Source organism: Zosterops lateralis (assembly GCF_965231275.1).
Source record: "Zosterops lateralis genome assembly, chromosome: 2".
Lineage (NCBI taxonomy): Eukaryota > Metazoa > Chordata > Aves > Passeriformes > Zosteropidae > Zosterops > Zosterops lateralis.
Window position 1 is genome coordinate 73,115,458 of NC_139763.1, and position 22,453 is coordinate 73,137,910.

The 22,453-nt window shown below is 36.3% G+C and overlaps 1 protein-coding gene across 2 annotated transcripts in view; it reads right to left on the minus strand.

Annotated features, from left to right (window-relative positions):
- Positions 1 to 378: 378 nt before the first annotated feature.
- IFT88 (intraflagellar transport 88) overlaps positions 379 to 22,453 on the minus strand; it is a gene marked incomplete at its 5' end in the record, with an annotated part of 41,336 nt that continues 19,261 nt past the window's right edge. For both annotated transcript variants that reach the window (XM_083855724.1, XM_083855725.1), the window contains 8 exons: positions 379 to 759; positions 1,432 to 1,527; positions 9,933 to 9,987; positions 15,572 to 15,678; positions 17,380 to 17,445; positions 17,970 to 18,022; positions 20,854 to 20,969; positions 22,110 to 22,260. In XM_083855724.1, the coding sequence (XP_083711850.1) occupies positions 638 to 759; positions 1,432 to 1,527; positions 9,933 to 9,987; positions 15,572 to 15,678; positions 17,380 to 17,445; positions 17,970 to 18,022; positions 20,854 to 20,969; positions 22,110 to 22,260 (766 nt within the window). In that variant the 3' untranslated portion in view covers positions 379 to 637. The remainder of the gene's footprint in view (positions 760 to 1,431; positions 1,528 to 9,932; positions 9,988 to 15,571; positions 15,679 to 17,379; positions 17,446 to 17,969; positions 18,023 to 20,853; positions 20,970 to 22,109; positions 22,261 to 22,453) is intronic.

Sequence of the window (22,453 nt, forward strand, 5' to 3'; positions counted from 1 at the left end):
TGCAATCTAATCAGTAATTCTGAACAAACTAGGCTGAAATCCTGACAACTCTGACCATTCAAAATAAAAAAACAAAAATAATGACATTTTGCCAAGAGACTGCAAAATGGTCCTAGCTCATCTAAGCATAGACTAAAATTAAAATGCTTTCTTTGGTATCAGTGCAAAGTGATTTGCTGAATTGGGATCTTAAGGAAAACCAAGGTCATATCCAGCATTTTCAGGTCAGTTCACAGGACTTAAATAAACTCTGGCTTGGGATGAAGGATACGGGATTTTTAACCTTACAAGCATTGCTTTGAGGTATTGTGTATTGAAAGATGGAATTTTAGAGGCTTCTCTGTTTTATATTATCATTGTATTTATCTCTGAAAGCAAAAGCTTTTCACATTTGATACAGCTTGCAATGTGAGTACTTGTGTAGATCTTATGATGAGTAAAATAACCTCACCATTATTTTTTTTAATCAACCACAGAAGACACTGCAATTACAAATCCGTATTTTTAACATAAGGTACCACATGCTCAAAGTATTTCACAAATAGTTTATAAAAATTCACTACAAAATCATTATGAATAAAAAGGTTTTCAGCTAAAACTTTTACAAGGATTAAAAAAATTATGAGTGGCCCATATGCTATTCTGGAAGCAGATCCTCTCCTAGTTCTTCATCAGCAAAATCATCTTCCTCTGTTCTTTTTCTTGCTGCTGTTTTTGGTCTTTCTGGTTGTGGGCCAAGTGGATCTGCGTAGGAGGCATCTAGGGTTTAAATAAATACATGTGAAACAGTTACAAACTATTTTAGCTTTTACTTTAGCTGGTTTTAAACATACAAAATCAAACATAAGATTAGGATTTAGCACTACACATCTGTGTCTTTGAAATGAAGACCAGAAAGAGCCTATGAACGCTGAAGGAGAACAAAACACTGCATTCAGGAACTGAAGCAGAGCCCCAGAGCAAAGTTTCTGAGTTCTACTGATGGAAGCCTTTTGGATTTTTAAAAATAAATTTCTCTTATACTGCAGTGAGCAAAAGACTTTGGAAACTTGCAAGGAACAGCAAGAATGATGACTTGTTTGAGGAATGGCTTTTTAGGCAGTACCACATTCCACATGGATTTGTGTTTTCAAACCCATTTGAAAATTTGGTCCTATTGGAGACCCTATGACTGTGGAATGGCAAGAACTGACTTAAAGGATGCAGCAGACAGATACTGAAAGTAATATTAACATCGGCCACATTTCTTCTCACAATTATTTTATAGTGAGCTCTGAACAATGAAGTGAAAGCCTCATTTTCATGGGGAAATGTTGCCCCAATTATCTAATTTTTCATACTCTTCCAACAACTTATTTTTTTTTCCTCTCTCCTTACTTCTCCTCTCCCTGAGGACCATGAAAGTAAAAAAGGTATAAGATGTTCACTTGCCTATTTCTTTATTGCTGCTACTTTCATAGGGTTCACTTGTTCCAGGCAGAGCTTTTAGTTTGGCACTCAGTCTTTCCCCTTTGGTACCACCATTATCTGGGGAACAGAAAAAAAAATACAAGTAACATGCTGTTATGTTCTGTGAAACCACGATACAATAATAACATCAATTCAGCTACTACTGTCTGTCAGACTAGACTTGAATGAAACCATCTTTTCATGACAGACACAGTATTCATTTGTAATAGTGGTTTTTAAAACACAGTGGACACTGTGTCCACACATGTGTGTGTTAATGGTTTTTAAAAAATATATACAGCATTATGACTTTGGAGTAAACATATTAAAATATTTCTGCTTTGAATGCTGACATTTCAGTTGCTTATAAATTACAGTCACATTTTGGAGTTAAATAAGCATGATAAGTATAAACAACTGTCACAATGTACACAGGACATTTCCTATGTTTGTGTGCTTACTAATGCATCAATGTGATCCACCTGCTCAATACTGTCAAGGTTAAATGCAACACTAAGTTTGCTTTTAATTAGAAGAGTATATTTGCCATGTGCTGTCTGCGTGGCAGGCAGGCACAGCTCGTGTGTACAGACCCTGCTGGCCCTGCACCTCGCTGTAAACACTCTGCTGGCAGCTCCGTTTGCAGCAGGGCCCCAAGGAATGTGTCGGCTCCAAGGGCTGCCTCCTGCCCAGACAACATCAGATTAACATTCTCCTGCCACAGCAGTATTCCAGACACTTTAAATATTCTGTTCACCTCTGAATCTCTTTTTCACATTCATGGCAAGCTTTCAATCTCATCTGCTACAACAAATTTTCATGCAATATTTTTCCCCTAAGAGAAAACAATTTGAGTTTGACTTAGTACATTTACAAGGCAGGATGTGCAGCCAAATAGAGACATGTTCATTTACAACACCAAACAATGTGGGTATTAAAAGTCTTCCCTCTGTAAGGAGGAAAAATGGGTTTCATTCAGCAAACATTAATTACAGAGTCTGGACTTGGCAACACATTGCCATTTTCTTATTTACTACGAATGTTATTTTAATAGATATTGTTATAATTAAAAGGGAAAAAAAAAAATCAACCCCCCAACTTCTACAAAGATGACAAGCCTTTATCTTTCCATAAATACTACCACAGACTTTTGTTTGCTCAGCCCTAAACTGGAAGACAATGTCTCTGCTCCAAGAAAGATCTAATACATAGTCACATGTCAGTTAATCAGTTCACAAGACACAGATTACAGTTGAAATTTCAAAGCAAGGAACATGTATTTTACTTTACATCCACTTCCCTTGGACCAGTTCTCACTGACAGGTTTCATGAAAGAAGTGATTACTTAAAGGATTTGAAGAACTGGGGAGAAAACAGTGGGTTTGCCTGGAGAGGAGCTCAGCCGAAGGGCTGTGAAATTACAAAAGGGCCTCCCCTTGATTTCAGTGGGCTCTGCACAAGCCTGTGCAAGAAGGAGGTGAGAGCTGGGCTTCAAAGATGCTGTGGATGAAAATGTTTTGAGGAAAATATAAATAATCAATGAGAAAAAGAGTTGGACAGAGGTAGGCACAGTCTTGCATAATGGAAAACAAGTAATTTTTAAGGGGATAAATAAAGCTGCAAGGAGCAGTGAAGAGATGCAAAGTCAGGAACAATACAGCAGACTCCACGGGAAGACTGAACTAGTCAAAGAAACTCCACAGATTTAATTGGTTGGTCCCAGAAAGGAATGAAATGTAATGAAAACAAAAGAAGAGGAAAATGGCATAACAAATGTTTTCAGCTGTGAAGGAGGAAAACACATGAGTGTCATGATACTACCAGAGGAAGGTGAAAGACTTTATATTAAGTGAAAGAAGGAAGAAAAAGATGCTAGACAAACCAAACTGGGTGGGATCAACATAATACCCACTAGTTACCTGCACATCTTACCGCCCTAAAAAATACAACTGAAAACAGATGCTTCTTTAGATGGTCTAGGATCCATAAGTTTTACTAGGTACATTTAAAAGTAACCTAATGAAAACCTTTTCTCAAGCAGATCAGCAAAGTAACACTGCTCACCTTACTTCTGTATGAGCATTATATCTAGCAAGAGTGAGGGGAAGGTTAACAACCCTTCTGGTTAGTCCTTCACATTTAAGTTTAAATTAGGCTAATATGCAAAACCACCAAATCTCTGTGGACTGCAGTATGCTCTGAACACACCTAAATACGAGGAAGAGGAGCACCTTTCATTTTAAAGTGCACCCAGAGGAAAGCAAGAGGTGCTTGACACCATCTGCATTACTTGGAGATGTCAGATGGCAGCTCAGGAAGCGAGAGGTCTGTCTTCAATGCTTTCTTTCACCTGAGGGAGTTCAAACCCACAGCTCCTGCTTTCAGAAGCAATGTCCTAGCTGTTAGGCCATTTGGGGTAAGCTTTTCTTGACACTCTTGCCATGGGATACAAGAGGATTTGGCTGCCAACATGGCAGCTATTAAAGATTCTGTTGACCATGTAACATGATCTGCCAGAAGTCTAAATCTCATCTTGAAATTACTTCTTGTAGTTCTGTTTGCAGAATCATCTACATGTTTTTATTCAGTATACATTCACACATAATTTGGCAATGTTAAGGAATGTATGCTTGCAATATAGACTTCAGGATTTTGGTATCCTACAGTGACGAGAACTTCAGGGAAGGAGTTGTTTTTGAAGCATTTTATCGCAGACATGCATACTTTTGGGAGGCAAGTTTTACAGTTTCTACTTAGCATTCCCTGCTGCTCTCACCTCATCTAGGAAAAAGATTTTATATACATTTATATACATTTTGAATTATGGGAATGAAAGTAACTTTCACTAAAGTAATACACAGAAGAAAACAGAGCTAACAGTGTGACTCTGGATGAAAAGCTTTATTTGTAGTTTTTCTCTACTAAAAGCACAGTTTTGAGTGTTAACATTGCACCTACAATCAGAGGACTACAGGTAGATGTTTCTGAAACTGCATATTAATTCTCTCTGTATTACTGTATTAACTGTACAAACACCTGCTCCTAATTCAGAGCAGCTTTTAAATAATGGAAGATCACTGCTGAACTAAATCGCATTCTATCTAAGGAAACCTTCACTGCAATGAATACCCAGTCCTTATTTATTAACTTATTGGGCTTTTATTTAGTAAGTTATTACTGTAGTTCATGTGGAAGCCATCCCCACTGTACTCACTTTGGGGTGACAATGTGGACACCTACACATGAACCGACTGTAGGAACATGGCTCCAGATTTCAGCTGAAAAAGCAACAGGAACCAATTAAGCAGAGCTGCCCCATATATTTTTAAAATCTGATTTACAAATACATTTACTCTGTAAAATCATTATACTTGAGATCTGTATTACCATGCTGACACTACCTTCCCTTCACAGCCTGTGTTCAACAGCCTTAACCGAGGACTATGCATACAAAGGCATAAATAATACACTCTGCATGCTGATATCTTTTACAGTGCATTCCTTCCTCTGAACTGTTTAAAAGTCATGGCCATATTATTATATTTAGGATGTTTAAATTATTCTATTAGAATTGTTTCATTCTCAATGCCTTACAAAAACTGATTTGAGTGAATTCCTTCACATAGAATTTGGATGCAAATAAAAAAGAATCAAAATATAAAACCTAATTTTAAAAAATGGCCAATTTTATATGGCAGAACAATGAATAATGCAACACACTGCAAAAGTAATCCTATTTTGTTATAGTCCTATTTTAAGTAGTGATACCTAGCAAAAAAGATTCTCAATTTTTCATGTGTTTCTGTACTTCCTGTGTCACATGATACCTGTGTGTACTTCAAGCCAAAAAAAATCCATTGTATTTGTATTTATTTTTTAGAGGAATCTAACTAGTTGCAATTACAGTGATGAGACTACTGCATTGCATTGGAAATTCCTCCAGCATCACAGAGGATGTAAATTAGAATTTTACTTATCAAGAAAAGACATTAAAGGGTAAGATTGTGTGGTAATCTACCTTCTCTGTAAAATATTTATGTAACAAAGAGCACAGTGGGCTAACGCTCCACTAAATCCAGAATGTGTTTTAAGTGCAGCTCTTTCATATGTATCTTTCATATTTGGGATGAAGACACCATCTTTGGAAGAAGAATGGGCATTGGTTTGACCAAAGAGAAGAATAAGTTCAGTGCAGAAGGCAGAATAATATATTAAAACTGTGAAACAGCATGAGAAGTAGATGCAATTTCTAACTTAGGTGCTGTTCATTTTGAAATTCTGTTGAATGAAAATTGTTTGTGGTGTGTTAGTTCAGCTAACTCTTTAAGTGAGTTCAGAGCAGAAAACAGATTAAGATGTTGTCTTAATTTCGAGAGATTTTCCCTTCTCCATTAATTAAGAAAACTTCTTCCTATTTTGCACACACAGCCAATGGAACCATCCCATGATGACTTGTAATTAATGAGGCATCAACAGGCACACAAGGCCTAGCAAATATAAATGATTGCCATGCCCTGGCTGCAGCATAACAAGAAAATCTCTTAACTTTATCACAGTCAGGATTACCTGGGATGCCTACAGCTCTAACATCTAAAACATATTTCCATAATATATAAGGAGATCCCTCTGGGATGGTAAAGGGTGTTTGAATACGGGAAATCTTTGGGGATGGACAAACTGACACAGTCACCAATGAATTGTAAAAGGGAAGAGACACCTAAATTATTCCCATGTGGCTTATTTTCCAAATTCATCCTGACAGGCCTAGGTAACAGGGAGAATGCAAACTACTCAGCTTTTCATCTTCTGAATTCAACACTGCTTCTCTGGGCTCCTGTCCGAGACTGCCCGGCTCCTCTCATCCAGCACAAACCTCCCCATTCAGAGAGCTGGGCAAAGGCAGGACCAAGTAAACACTGCCACGGGATTGGATTCCTGAATGTCATACTTTGCATTATCTATACATAGAAAGGCATTATGCTATTAAACAGGAAAAATTCCTTATGGCAGTAAAGACCACAGTGCACCAACTGCTAAGTTCTGGATGTTACAATCATATATCTGCAAGACACAAAAAAGTCAGTATGAAAACAAGAAAAGATTACTGGAAAGAAAATCTTTGAGAACTACCTAAACTCTGCTGTACTGTTAGCTCCCTTCAAGGTTTCGTGGTTGTGGTTTTGGGTTTTTTTTCTCCTTTTTTAAATCAAAAACAATAATTTTAACAGGACTGTATTAATGTCACATGCTTCCAACATAACCCAAGTAAGATTGAAAACCATCAATCTGATAATTGTGAGGAGAAGAAAATTTCACTTTTCATAGTGAGTGACAAATGTGTTCAATTTTTGGAAGGGATTTTAGATTTAATGCTTATCTTTCTCAAAAGGCAAGAGCAGACTTGAACTGACATTGATAGAGATGTCAGTTTTCTTGGTCTCTGTTTCCATTCTGTCCACCATTCATGCACACACCAATCATATTGCTGAAACTGTGCCTTGGTGCATCTCATACACCTTCTGTTTTAATTTATATTGGCAAAGTATTGGATGCACTATGAAGTACAAACCTTGCTGGCTTAGTTCTCTTTCTTCTTAGCTTCCTCTTTAAAAGCAATTTTAGATCATATTTCCTAAAACAAGGAAACCTGAAATATTAATACTCTTAATATAAATAACCATATAGGGACAAAATACTTGGGGGGAGAATCTCTTAGGAATGCTAACAACTATGGGACAGTGAGCTGGTAAGAGGAAAGAAAGAAAACAGGCATCATACCTAAAATATTTGTAATGCATAAGACTTCAGTAAGCTAGTAAGTAGTTTAATTTAGCTAGTAAGTACTAAACTAAGGAGGATTTCGTGCTTTGCTGGGTTCAGTAATGATGGCAAATCCCTCATACAGTGTAGGAAAATGATCCCTTTTGGTCTTGGCAACACCACTGGAAAAGACTAACTTTAAAATGTATACAAACGTTTCTCTTTTTTTTCTCTCCTTTTGAAGTAATTCATTTATGAAAAGCATACTAATATTATGAAATAAAATAATCCATGTTTATATTTCATATGTGTCTTCACACAGGCCATGCACAGAAATTTACAAAACTGCAAATTACAGCCCATAACCAGGTGAATGAAGCCAAGCATTGGACAAAATAAAATGCTTGGGTGTTCAGGTTTCTCTTTGATATCCTCAGTACAACGTGGACAAAATACAACACAGTCCTTAACACGTGATGATGTGAGTGTCCAGTTTCTTCACTGATAAGGCTCCCCAGAGCCAACGTTACCAGTTAAAATGTGCCCAGCACCTTTGACTCATTCTAAAAATACATATGAGTAGTACAGCTCACCACAAGTTTTAATTAAGAATCCCAGCAGGAAGTTAACTCTAGGCTCAGTACAGGAGCTTCTTTGTACCTGTGCTTGTTTGCCAAGTCATTTCCAGAAAGGCTGGATCTTTGGCACTGAATTTGTGTAATGGAGATTTCTCAAACATGCTCTTATACAAACTTCTTCCCAAACTCTGTTTTTCTCAACTCTTTTATATATTTGACATAGTATCTTGAACTCAACAATCTAAGAATTACTGATAGGGCAAATTCTAGGTCAATGCTGATCCTTCTTAACCTCTCATCCTCTTATTTTTCTAAAATTAAAAAAAGAAGAAAGAAGACAACTTTTCATAGATACTTCGGTCTTTAAAAGAAATACTGTCAAACTGGTAGTTTGGGGGATTTATGTTGTCTTAGCATCCTTTCAGCATGAGACATATATATCTTCTTTTGCTAAATTACTGACTCTCTCCCTCCTGAAGCATAGCCCTTTTTCACTAAGGAGGGTGAGGATAGTTACAAAATAGAGCTGGAAGAAAAGAGACCCTTTGTGCCATTTCTCTACATACCTGATCCAAAGTTTGCCCAGACATAAATACCCTTGCTTGCTACCAATGCTGCTCTTCATTTCTACTTGCTGTATGCTGAAGTGGATTCCACTTTGTGACAGAGAACAGGGACCAATCCTGTCTCACACTGCTGTTTTGTTGGCACCTCCACCTGGCTGCCTGATCACAGGGTTTATGTAACAAAGGAGAGCCCAGAAACTCTCCATCCTCTTCCATCCTGCTCTGTTACTTAAATAAAGAATTACTTTGGCCTGAGGCCCAGAACAGGTAAAATTCAATACTAGGTGGATGGTTGTTTCTTCCACACATCAAGAAATTATTTAAAAGCTTCTCTAGTGAAACTTCTGAGCTGAAAAAGGAATGAGTTCTCTCTCAAGCACCTAATACTCACTCCTAACCTTCAAAAATTCCAGGGAAGCAGTCTTCATTAATGGAACAGCATTCTAAGGTCATCTTCAGATTGCATTAGTAATTGCCATGACTTTTTGTGACCCTACAAAATTTGCTTAGTGTAGTAAAATACCTGCTATTGTAGATGGAGAAAAAAAATCATAAATTATCTATAAAAGGAAAGGAAGAGAGGCAAGCATTTATAGGGGATATCTTTTAATGAGACTCATTGATATGGGTCCCAAGAAAAACCAAAAGCAGAACACAAAGAAACCATTTGCTCTTTCGGTCAAAATATAGATTTTTTTTTTTCCAGATGCTGAAGTAGCCTGAAGTCTGCTAGTTTCCTCAGAGCAGCAGTGGGAGACTGTCAGGTTTACATTACAAATTTAATGGATTTAATAATGGGAGTGAAAAATCATTGGCTCTGCAATATGTAGGCTACCTAGTACAGAAAAGACAAAACAGGGCAGTTTCCTGACTTGCATTGCAAGAGTTTTATATTTATGGAAATCAGTACCACAAATCTATAGGAGCAAGAAAAGCAAGGAGACTGAGTAGCCAGAGAGGAAGCTTTCTTCTAGAAAAGACTCCAGAACTTCAGTTCTGCTAGACAGTGAAAAGGGGAAGGAAGAGCTCAAAGATAGTAAAGGGCGTTATCCATATTACAGAATTGGCTGCACAGAACAATCTGCTGAACTTGTAATAAGCAGCTAACACAACAGATTACATGGTGGGCACAAAATCCCCTTTCCTTCAAGTCAAATAAAGAAACAGTGAATTCCTATTTTCTGTGGCTTATGTGTTTTGTTCTGCTATGATAAATGATTCCTTATAGTAAATATTCCAAAGTCAAAAATGTTCAAATACTAAGTTAATGGGATAAAAGCATTCAAGTCTACAGTACTGAAAACAATCAGAAATTTAGCTTTAGGAATACACTAAGACCTGTATATAAAACACAAATGTTAGACCATCCAAATCCATGCTATTGTACCAGTTGTGATTTCATACAGCAATGAGAAAATCAAAAAGTATGACACAAAATTTGTGAAGTACTTACATATTACTCAGTGCACATTTGTGTGCATTTCAGGATGAAAGGAGGCTTTACAAACACTTTCAGAAAATCTGTTTTCTTCAGAATTCTGTCAAAACTGATATTTAGGCAGAGGCCTCTACTACTTACCAGCACTTCCTTCTTTGCGGCCACGTGCGCTGCCATCTCTGCCAGATTTAATGCGCTGTACAACAGGGGAAAAGGTTTGAAAAAAACTCATTTAGTAATATATATTAGAGATAATGATTGAAAATTCAAATCAGCTTATTAATAAAACAGTAGAAGAATGTTAAACTAGACTTACTATACTGTAACTACTAAAGCTTGTTTTTCAACACCCAAAATTGTCCTTAAAATCAGGGTTAAATCCAATGTTTATATAAAACAAGAGTTCTGTGAAATTCAAATAGAATATCTCAATAAATTATTTTTCTTCAGATAAAATTTATCCAAGGAATGTGCATAAAAATAGTTCAGATGTTCCTTTGTGAAGTACAGCTGAAAAAACAGGCAACACAGCCCTCTTTGCATGAGTTCAAAGTAGCCTCTCCTATTAACGTCTTGTAAATCCCACAAGCATTTTATTATTGTAAAGACTCAAAAGGGAGAAGTGGGGGAATCTATAAAAAGAACTATTCACCCTATGGATCTTGGATTTTGAATTTTTGGCACAGAACTGTATTTCACAGCAAAATTTAATTTTTTGTTGAGTGTTAAATGCAAGATAAAAGTGAAGGTAAATACTTTAAAAGCTGTGTTTAAACAGTCAGCTCTCCTGCATAGGGAAAGGTACCATAAACATCTCCCAGCTGTGTTTTTTTGAGCGTTATTTGAAGACTTTAACAGTTTATCAAAGCAATACCTTTGTATGACATGGCAGACTTAGATCTTCTGGCAAAACACCAAATTTCTTATGCATACATCTTGTCAATTATAAGAAGGGACACCTCAGTGAGGGACTTTTGATAGGTAGGTATAAAAACTTGATGTTTAAAGCACTCAGCTATTAATAAAGTATCTCTGCATCTTATTTCAAAACATGAATTCAGGATCTGATTAAAACACACATCATGTCTTCAGGTCAATTACTATAAATTTTTCACTCATTTTTCACCAGAAAAATAACATGAAGTCTGGCAAAGTTGGAATGATACCAAAGAAGTGAAAGAACTTTCAAGATTCATGCCAACAGAAAAAGGAAGAACTCTTAAATCAAAACCCACAGGAGTCAGACAGGAAAGCATTGAGCCTAGTGTGAAACCAGGACTGGTCTTGGAGCAATTCAGTCTGGGACCAGAATTTCTCACACTTTTTTATTTGTTTTGGGAAATCCTCAAGTCTAAAATATGTTCTCTGACTTTTGGATTAAATATCCTTTTCACAGCCCAGTGAAGTAGCATATATCAATCCTTCAGGAAGCCTGTCCAGACTCTCCAACTGTTGAATGACTGACAGCAAGTCTGACAGCAGAAGCTCAGCTTCTGTCTGCCCAAGGGAAGCAGTCCCTATGTAATAGTGCCCTCTTGGCATTTACATCCTAGGACTTTCCTCCCAAAATATAACATAAGAACTACAGCTTAAACATATGATTAACTCCTGTAAAATTCCAAGCGAGTAGTTTGTAAGTAATCCCACACTAAAAGCAGACATTCAAAATAGGTTTCCACCCTAAAAATGCCTATTTCTCCCACGACTGCAAAAGACATTTAGGATGGTTAGCCCAGATGTGGATGCCTGAAGGCAAAGGCAGTAAGGCCCCTCCAGCATTTGCACCTCTCATCACTGCTTCTCACCACACCCCATCAGCCCCGTTCTCAGTCATTAAGCTCACTTAACGGAAATAAATAGTAATGTGTGTACACAGCAGTGCCAAGGAGCCTCTGTGAACTTTTACACTATTACCTGGCTTTTTTAGAGTGAAACATGAAAAAGGAAGACAAATTCCATTAAAAAACCTATCAAACAAACAAAAACAAGAACCCCAGCCCCCCTCCCAATGCCCCTCCCCAACCCAAACGTTCCAACATATGAAGGTTGCAGTAAAAATTAAATGCTGTGAGAAGCAGGGACAAAATTTCTACAGGGAATGAACTCCACAGATGTTCCCAGATTCTTGGCTGGAAGTATTTAACAACTTGTCCATATTTGAGAACTGAGGGAAATAAATACTCCAGAATATTTATTTTGGTATAAACTCCATGTGAATATACTTATTCTGGACAAACAATGCCAAAATAGAAAAAGTCTGTGTGCTGACCATGAAACACGGGTATACTACACTAGCATTCTACCTATTTTGTCTTTACTGGGTGAAGTTGAGAAATAAAGGGCTAGGCTAAAATTGGGAGCAAGAACTGAACTGTATCTGGTACTGCTAACTGAAACCAGTATGCCTATTGGAAACTTAGGTGGTGAAATATTAAAATTTGGTAATTTTAGAACTAGAAAGTATAGTTTATGACTGTATGGTCATGCATGACAGAAGGAACTTAGGAAAAATCCCCTAGTAATTTCCAAAGCCAGATGGCAGACAGAAGACTAAAAATCACACACACACACTCACCCCCAACCAAGAAACAAACAAAGAAGCCCTTCCCAAACTCCAGACCAGAGGATGGGAACCCAAATGTAACATCAATAGCAAAAGAAAGAACTGCAGGGCTATTGTTTGCAAGACAGCACTGATGTAAAGATTGTCACAGAAAGATACTCCACTAGTAATGCAGGACAGCTGCATACTGAATTGCAGCGTGTCCTGAAACATCTCTTCTTAGAGTCTTTGCTCCTTTAGCAACTACAACAGTGTTTATTTTTAAGAAAACTGTGTCAGTGGGTTCCTTGGGAGCAGAAGTTGCTCCTTTCCTTTGGGAGGAACTTAGAAAGCTTCCAGAGTGTAGCAAAGTAGAAAGCCAGAAGGAGATGGGAACGTGTCCCGCCAAGACAAGGAACTGCAAGAAGAAGCAGAAAGAAACTCATCAGACTTCAGAGGTTCTGAAGAGAGTACACTTGAAACCATAGGGGCAGAATTTGCTCCCATTCAGAGCTTACTCAAGCTGGAAACACTGGCTTGTCTGCGGGAATGAAGTTGACAGAACTGACAAGAAACTGTTTTATTTTTATTATTGGCAGTGGCTTTTACAGGGCACAAAGACAAGAGGAGTGTTTGTCTGGGGTTTTTTAAACTTACTGCATTTCATTTTATCTGCTTAAATGAAAACTACTTTAGTTTAAATTACAACACAATCAGGCTTATTCAAAAGGCTGAATTATTATTTTTCTTTTCTTTTCTGGATAACACACTAGAGGAAATATTTAAGCAGATCTACCTTAAAGCTTTGACTATTTAGAAGTGCCATCATAGACACCTTATCTGTTCTAGACAGATCTACTCTACTCTGTTCTCCTGAGGCCCCAGAGCTGTGTGTCCAGTTCTGAGGCATCCAGTGTAAGGACACAGACCTGCTGGAGTGGGCCGAGAGGAGGGCCATGAAGACGAAAAGAGAGCTGAAGCACTTCTCCAGGGAAGACATGCTGAGGGGGTTAAAGTCGTTCAGCCTGGAGAAGACTCTGGGGAAATACTGTTGTGGCCCTTCAATACTTAAAGGGGTCTTAGAGGAAAGATGGGGACAGACCTTTTACTAAGGCCTGTGGTGGACAGGACAAGGAGTAATGGCTTTAAATGAAGAAAGGGTAGAGAAGGAGAAAAAAATATGACGAGGACAGTGGGACACTGAACAGGTTGCCCAGAGAAGCTGTGGATGCTCATCCCTTGAAATTTTCTAAGTCAGGTTTGATGGGGCTTTGAGCAACCTGATAGTGGAAGGTGTCCCTGCCCACAGCAGGGGGTTGTAACTAGATAGTCCTTAAATATTCCTTTCAACCTAAACTATTCTGTGATCCTGCTTTGCAAGGTTAGTGTTGTGACAGGTCCCACATCATGGCTGAACTATGATCACTGTTAAAGCCTGAACAGCCTAAACCAACTGTGCAGTAACTTGTGCAATCACAAGTCTGTGTTGGATCCCACTGATACTTCTGTCATTCAGGTGTCACTTAATGAATTCCCTTACATGATGAAGTCAGAATGAAAAAAATCTCCATAATTTGATTTTTTAATTTACTAATTTTTTTGTTACTAAAATCTTAAGTTACTTAGAGGACTTAAACTTTTAAATGCTCTATCAGTAGCTTTTTTCTCACCAGAAAGTACAGAAATGTGTTTGGGAAAGCTCTTGCTTCCCATATGAAATAAACAGAAGGAGAAATTAACAATTTTTAGGGGTTTTTAAATTGTATTCAAATATTTACTTTCTTAAAGAAAAAGGGTGTTTTCTTTAAAGTCCTTGACATTTGCCCACATATAATTAATGCCTTCAGCATAAAAAAAAGGCCAGAAGTACATGCAAGGAAATAGCCTTTCCTTCTCCAGAGACCTCCCTCTGTCTCTAATCAACTACAAAATAATCCAGTTTTAACTGGTTTTGTTGGTGAGCTTTCTCAAGTAAAGCACTGAGGTATTGAAAGTTACTGCAATGAACGATGTTTATCACTGGCACTGAAGTGATCAGAAACCAAGCAAAGCCTGTTGAACACACTTCAGTGAATCTTTTAATTGTAAGTGCTGCAGAATAGGAACATTATACCTGGTCATCTGTTTTGCTTACTGATACAATTATGAGGAAACATGGAGAAATATCAATCCCATTACAGCTCTGGACTGCTTTCTTTTGTCCATTTTCTCAAGTGCTTTGAATTTTACATTTACTGAAACACCCAGTCAGTACACCTCAGCTAGCCCCTAAAAATATGGTTGTAGCATGAAGCTGGGATCCTTCAGTCATGTTTCCCATTGTGAGTTTCATTTTTGAAGTGTCCTAGTGTCCATGTGCATACTCGGGATCCCTGGAACTTAAGCAGAAGTAGCTAAGGAGGCATGTGCACATCATCTGGCATGAAAAGGGACCAATAAGTGTTACTGAGAGCAGAGTAAATTAGTTAAGACTTAATGCATCTGAATATGACTTTGAGGGCAATTCTCTGGATAGGCAAAGCAAGCTCGAATACTTTGCAGCTCAACAGGATGGATAATGCTTTTCAAACAAGCAGCTGTTTTTAATTTTAAATCTTATTTTATCACCAGAATAGCAAGAAAACAATGCATGAGTGCACACACACACAAACGTGAGCTCACTCTTTTGAACAGAACACAAGTTATGATCTCATACCTTTCACAGCCTGTTACTTTTCCATGGATTTTTTCTTTTAGTTTAAAAATTGGCACTCACATGAATAGTTTACTTCTACCTATATAATATGTCAATGCTGCAGTTTTGTAGTACAAATATATATAACTAAAATGGAGTTCTTCTACATAGACAAATTCTTAGGGTTCTCATCTCTCCCCATAGCTGCATTATTACTTGGCTTATAAATACACTAAAGTATTAAATTAAATCTGGCAAGTAAGTAGGAAAGACGACATTCCACAGACATTGAATTATGCAAGTGGCTCCAGCATTCCCATCATGTCCACATAGTCCATCTTTCACTAGTATTTAAAAATCACAGAAAATTTGGTGCTCAGAAACTATTCAGACAGATGTAAGACTGATCAGTAATTTAAAACTAAACCTTCCAAACCCCCAAAACATAAGCCTCTGCAAACTAGAAAGTTAACAACACATTTTATCTTAAACTACCATAAACACTACTTTAGCTTCATCTACATCTATAGCAATATTGTATAATACACAGAGAAACATACTTACCTGCTCTCTAATTTCTTTTAATTTTTCTGCTTTCTTGAGCTTTGTTATATATTCCTGGACTTCTTTCAGCCCCATGTCTGTGCAGAGACGAACTAAAAATCGCAGGCCTAATTGGAAAGCAAAGCATTGTTAAAAGAAGACTTACAAGCAGGTCAAGCTACAGGTGCACCTTGACAGAATTGGACATGTAGAATGGCAAACTGCAAATAACTGCAAACAAGGTAACTCCAGTCCAGTATCACTATACAAGTTGTGATATTTTGCAAGTAATTCAATATTTTCTCTGTGCCTGTATCCATAGCACAAAGACCATTGGTGTATGTGGAAGGCAAAAGGCATACTAACTAATTTGGCTCAGAACTCTCGACATTTGCAAAATATTTTGGAAGCCGGAAAGCATAGAAATGATACTAAGATATTACTGATGATCTCCTATCAAGAAAATTTTGTTCAAAACGATTTTGCAAATGCCAAGTGAATCAAAATGGGTTTTTTTCCTCTGGCTGTGCTTGATTTTTTAAAGAGTAATATTTATAGAATTAAAAAACGCCAACAAAGCTGACATGAAAATCAACTGTAACTTTATGACTGAACTAAAAGAATTCCTTTAAAATATTCTCCTGAGACACTCTACCAAACTCTGAAAACACTGTTGGTATTCCTATGTGTTTGTCAATGTTCCTTTCAAAGAACTGAAGCAGAAACCAGCAGAACATGATCCATTCTCTCCAGACTGCTTTCACAAACATGTTATTTCATTTTGTGCTAAGTTAGTTTCTGCTGGTTTAAGAAGCCCTTGATCAGGGAGAGATGAGGGAAGAACCATTGTTTCAGCAGTAGAAAACTTAAATCCGTTAAATTGTCTTGCCTATCTCCTGCTTCCATTTGTGAAATTTGTAGAAACTACACTCAGAAACATATTTGCATTCTAAAAGGTCTACTAAATGCCCCTCTGAAATATGTGTGACCAACACAAACATGGTATTTTGCTTATAACTTTGAGAAGTTACAGTACTGAATTTCACTTGTACAAGAGAGCTGTGATTCCTTTTTAAAAAACAATATATTTGTTAAAGCAAAACTATACAATTTTAAAATAAAATACAATGAATGTTCTTCCCACATTGCATCTGAAAGCACAGACTTGTTGGCGACAACCTTGTATTTTGGAATTTGTGAGGCACAGTGTGGGATGGAAGAGAATGTTTACACAACCACTGACAACCCTTATTTTCTACAGGGCTTTTTTATTTAGAGTACAGGTGTGACTGATTTTGCAAAATGCCTTACTCTTCAATGTTGTGTTTCCTGTAGTTTAGTTTGAAATTCTCCATGGATTTTCTAGAGACAAGGTGACCAACTATAGAAAAAAATCCAGCAACAAAATCTAACCCTCTAAGTTTTTTTGGAAACTCTGGCTTCGATAAAACTTAGCAATAAAATTTTCTCATATCTAGAAATTTACAGAAGAAGTTTCAACTAGCAGGAAGTACAAGTACAAATACATATATTTTTCATAAGAAAGATTAAATAAAAAAGTTATAAAATCTAGGATATATGTATGAGAAAGAACTCATCAAATGCAACTCAGTTAAAGTTTATTTTCATTGCTCTTCTTCAGCATTACCCTCATATTTCTTAAATCACCCATCAGCGTTGTCACAAAAAACACACAGCATTAGCATGAATAAAAATGTCAGTTAATGGAAGTATTTTCATATGAAAAATACACCATGTGATTACCAACACACCTATTCAATGTAACAAAGTTTCCTTTGATAGCTGCACCACGGAATGAAACAACTTACATTCAACATTCTCTGGGAATTTTCTGTGAATGACTTTGTATTTCTCCAGAGCTTTCTGGTAGTTGCCTGCAAGCAAAACAAGCATCTCCTATTCACATATTCAAACATAAAAAAGAATATTTGATGAGAAATTGGAACACCTTAACATCAATTCATCTTTTTAGAGTAAATTATTTAATATTGTAGGATCAAATTTGATAAAACCAAACTTAACATCCTTTATTAATAGATAGTAAAAATTAAGAGCATCTGAAAACAGTCCAAATTACTCTGTAAATAACAGAATTAATGAGGAGGAGGTTCCTGATTTTTGCCTTTTTTTTTTTTTTGGACCTTCCTCTATGACACCATTATCCCAGTTTCTCACCATGCTCACAATAAATAATTTCTCCCTTATGCCCAGTGTAAGTCTACCCTTTTTCAGTTTAAAACTGCTGCTCTATGATGTGGAACTGCAGATCTGCAGATCCCAGTCTGTCTCCATCTTTCCTATAAAACCCTCTCATTATTCTCCAAGCTGAACAACCCCAATGAATTACAAAAAAATGTTACAAACCTGCAAACAATTACAAAAAAGTTACAGAACTTACCACTTCTCCTGTAGCAACTGGCAACCATCAGCTGCCACTTCACTTGTGTTGGCCTGCATATAAATAAAACAAAATCATGTACACTGCCAAACAATGAATAAGCAAAATAATCTGCATAGCACTGGTAAAGACCTACTATTTATCTACTAATCAAATTTTCACCTAGCATGGTGCCTTCCTAGAAAGAATGCAGCCTGCTCAGCTCACACACAGTTCACACACTTGTTTCCAGGACTTGAGGTCACTCATTTTCAGTCCCATGTTAAGAGTTTTTCTTGGGCTCACGATTCTGTGCCCAGACACAATTAATGGACCTGACATGTGAACCACTACCCTTTGTCAGAGATACAGAGCCACGCAATGGGAGAGGAACAAATGGCTAAATTGTATTCTGAGGAGGTCCCATCACCAGGGATGGTATACCCAAGGGATTCCTGCCAGAATGCACAGTCCCTACTTACAGCTTTGAATTCTGCCTCCTCCTCTGTGCTATTGCCTTGATGTCGTAGCTGCTGCCTGTCCTTCTCTTTTTAGGACATAATGGGGACAGTATGGTCAGAGAAAATATTTGAGATGCTTGAGCACGTACAATAAAACTGTGGGACTCTTTCCTCATTTTTATCAAGATAATGTGAAAATTAGGAAATTTTCATGATAACAATGTAAGCACCCTCTATAAGCCAAAGCACTTTGCACATGTGGCTTACAATTGAATAGTAGCTATCTGAAAAGTACTGTAAGTTAACATTTTCAGAATAATTTTGTACTTATCTTCTTCAGTTTTTCTCTCTAATCATAGCACAGGCCATTTTTAACTCAATGCAATCTGTTCATCTCGTAGTTGCCAAGCAAGTTCATGAAATACAAATGCTGCACCTTTTTAGTTTCAGCTGAATGTGTCTCTTACAAAGAAAGGCAGCCAAACACACACCATAACAGAATTTATTACACACTTCTCTTGAGAGAATAAATTGTCAGCAGCAAGTGCTAACTGCACTAACTTTTTTTATTGATAATATATTTGAGCATACTAGGAAACATAAAATAGAGAAAAACTGTTTCCCAATTCATTGTCTAAGATGTTAACTTAGAATGTAATCTAAAAAGTAGTTACTGTGATTAAAACACTGAATGCACTAAACAGTTATATTTAAAAATGCTCTTCACAATTAAAATAAGGATATAATTTTAAAATGCAACTTTATTTAAAGTTAGTAGCAATTTATATTTACATTCATATTTACCAATTAGCATATCTATTCTATTTTTAATATGAAATAAACAGCAAAATATTTATGCTCTGATATCTACTATTAAAAATCTTCTCCCACGGAGAGATAATTTTTCGGTATTACAGTTAGATTACAAGTAAAACTGAAGAATTCAATATGCCGATTCTTTGTAAGTACTTTACAATCCACATACTTCATGCATGGAATGAATGCGACATGAAGCACAAAATATTTAAATCTTTGCCAAAACAAGATTATGAAATAATTCTTTTTATTCTCAGCTGTTTCTTTCCAAATTTTCTAAGAAGGTCGTGAATGCCAGCATGTGCAATCTCAGAGCTTGACTAAAATGATTTTTAAGGTGGCCAATATTTGTAGGGAAAAGAACACTGCAAACCTATGAACTATGATTTCTGTCAACTCTCTCTGTGTATTTTTGTCTAATCTACTTCTCTACTTCTTTATAAATATACCATTATTTGAGTGAAGTCTACTTTACTCTATTTTTTTTTCAGTTTTAATCCTTAATTAAACTTTAGATTTTCTCATCTGTAATTAATGTCTACCCTAGCCCAAGTATCTCAAAGCCAGAATTAGGATTTTTACTGAACTTTTTACAATCTATTTGCAGTATCATCTTTCCTTAAATTATAATGTACAAATTTTTTGTTCACACGCTGTCTTGTACATACATGTCATTCAGATTCACACAACAAAAATAATATTGAATTTTAGATCATCACAAGAGAAGCAATAACAGAGTTTTGCTTAGTCTAATATTTAATAGTTTTCCTAAAACACAAAATAAAGAAATCCACACTTGTTGGGAGTGAATTTTAGTTTGTCTATTAACACGAAATTCTTCATGAATAGACAAATGAATAGACAAATATTTGTTTCCACATAAAAAGACTGTTGTATGCATTTTTAGAATTCTCTTTGGATTACAAATTTAAATTTGACCAAATTTTATTTATAAACCATTCTGTAGTAAGGTCCCTTTCTGAACTAAAATTAAGTATATGGCCTATATACTTACTTAAGTGTGTTATATTCTACTAAAGAACAATTTCAGCAAGTTGTTAAACTGAACTCAGTATAATTCAAACATCTTTATCAGGTTCAGTTTAGCCTGTCAATTTATTTTCACTGACTACTGGTAGTACAGCACTGCACATTTTTGCTTAATTATATGCCTTATTTGATGGAAGTAGAAGTTATGTGAAAAGAGAAAATGCAGCAAGATCAGCTAAAACATGCACTTATCTAAACCATCAAATCCTCACCACATAACAAAACAATAGAAAGGAAATATTTCACATAAAGTCACAGAGAAAGAAGTCTTGGTGGCTTTGGAGAACTGTTCTCCACTTCATAGTTGTGTTTAATGGCAGAAAATAAAGAAAAATAGGTTCTAATAGCTAACACTATCTTGGGCCCAATGGAGGATCTTATTTAACACTGAAAATGCAAACTAAGACCAAAAACACACTGTAAATGAACAGAAAGTTGAGAAAATTAAAAAATATCACGACCATTCTTAACCCTGCTGTTAGTTTATATTATTAAAGTTATCCAGCTGATTTATCTCTAGGTATACTGATGGATATCTAGTCAGAAATCTGAGTAGGCATAAAATAATAACTACTTACAGGATAAGTGCTGCCCTTTCAAAGTACTCAATGGCTTTTTCACAGAACTGGGTGTCAATGTAATACGCTCCAAGCCATTCAATGACCTCAATGTTGGAAGGGAAATACCGGTAGGACTGACAAAATAGGAAAGGTGAAAAACCACACAACTTCAGTGATAAACAACATCTTTATGCTGTTTCTGGAATATCTTACTCAAGAGTTTAATTCTCCAGATGCCCAAAACATGTAATATAAATGAATGGAAATAGTGTGCTACACTAAGTGATCCTGGTGGGGGGGCGAAAAAAAAAAAGCATGCCAAGTTTTCTAACTGCAAAATGCTTTTTAGAAGTTACCCAAGATGAATCTGTCATATTTTCCACCTAGCTTTATTTGAAATACTATTTTAAATAGCTTGCAACAGCAAAAACATTTACTTAAATCCCATCTGTGTACGAACACCTTACTTAAAACATTAAACAATGCTAACTAATAAATGTACAATTCCACATTCACATCAATTTGCTGGAAAACTCAGCCCAAAGCTTTCCTTTCTATACATAACTACATGAATAACATTTTCAGCTTTTCTGAAATAGGCAGCAAAATTATCATCAAGCACAACTCAACTGGTAATTCAGATTGCAACACAGTCTTTGGTCATCCTCACTTGGCACAGATAAAGAGAACTCCCAGATTGCACCAGATACTTTCTGTCTTATTCTTGTTTCTAACACAGAAGAATCTGTACAAACTATGAACAGTAGTACAGCCAGTTTGAAATGAAAGAAGCTGCCTATCTTTAGGCAACTGTGCATCCATAATGTATAGCTATACTCTTAAAATATATATAAAAACTTCCAAACATAAACAAAACACAATATATATGTATCTCCATATGTATTATAGTTTCCAATCATCTCAGTCAAAAAGCTCTAAAATTACTTCTATTATATCCTGATTTTACTTTGTCCCAGGCTATATTTTAAATTAACATTATTACAGGTCAGTGTAAACAATGACTACATTAAAAAATTAGAAAGTCTGAGGCCAATATCCACAAGGAAACACAGCATATGTATTTCCTTAGGATCTGACAAAAAAAAAAAAATCAGTCTTTGTTAACTCTCCCCCAGTATTTCTTTTTTATCATCTTTTGGATGACATTTTATGAGGTTTAAATGAATCAATTGTTAATTTGACATAGGAACCTAAGGCAAAATTTTCTTTACTTAGGACAAAGTGCATTGAAAAAGCAATATAAGAGCAAGTACCTCAGAGTAATAATGAAAAGCTTGGGATTTATCACCTTCAGTATCATACAAATTCCCTAGCTTTGAAAGTACATGTGGATCAGTTGGTACTACGGTTATCAACTGCAGCAGCCACTCTATGGCTTGATTGGGATCTTCCATGATCTGGTATCTGAGTTTTCCCCTGTCAAGGACTGATGCCAGTAGTAGTTTGATTTTCTCAGAATCCCTACTACTTTACCTAATGCAATCCATATGCTGAACACTACACCAGTCACAGGAGTGTGGAGATACAGTGACTTTTTTTCCACACTGTTTTCGTAATTTCATTTGTATCAGAAAGTATTTTTGTTATGCTAGAAGAA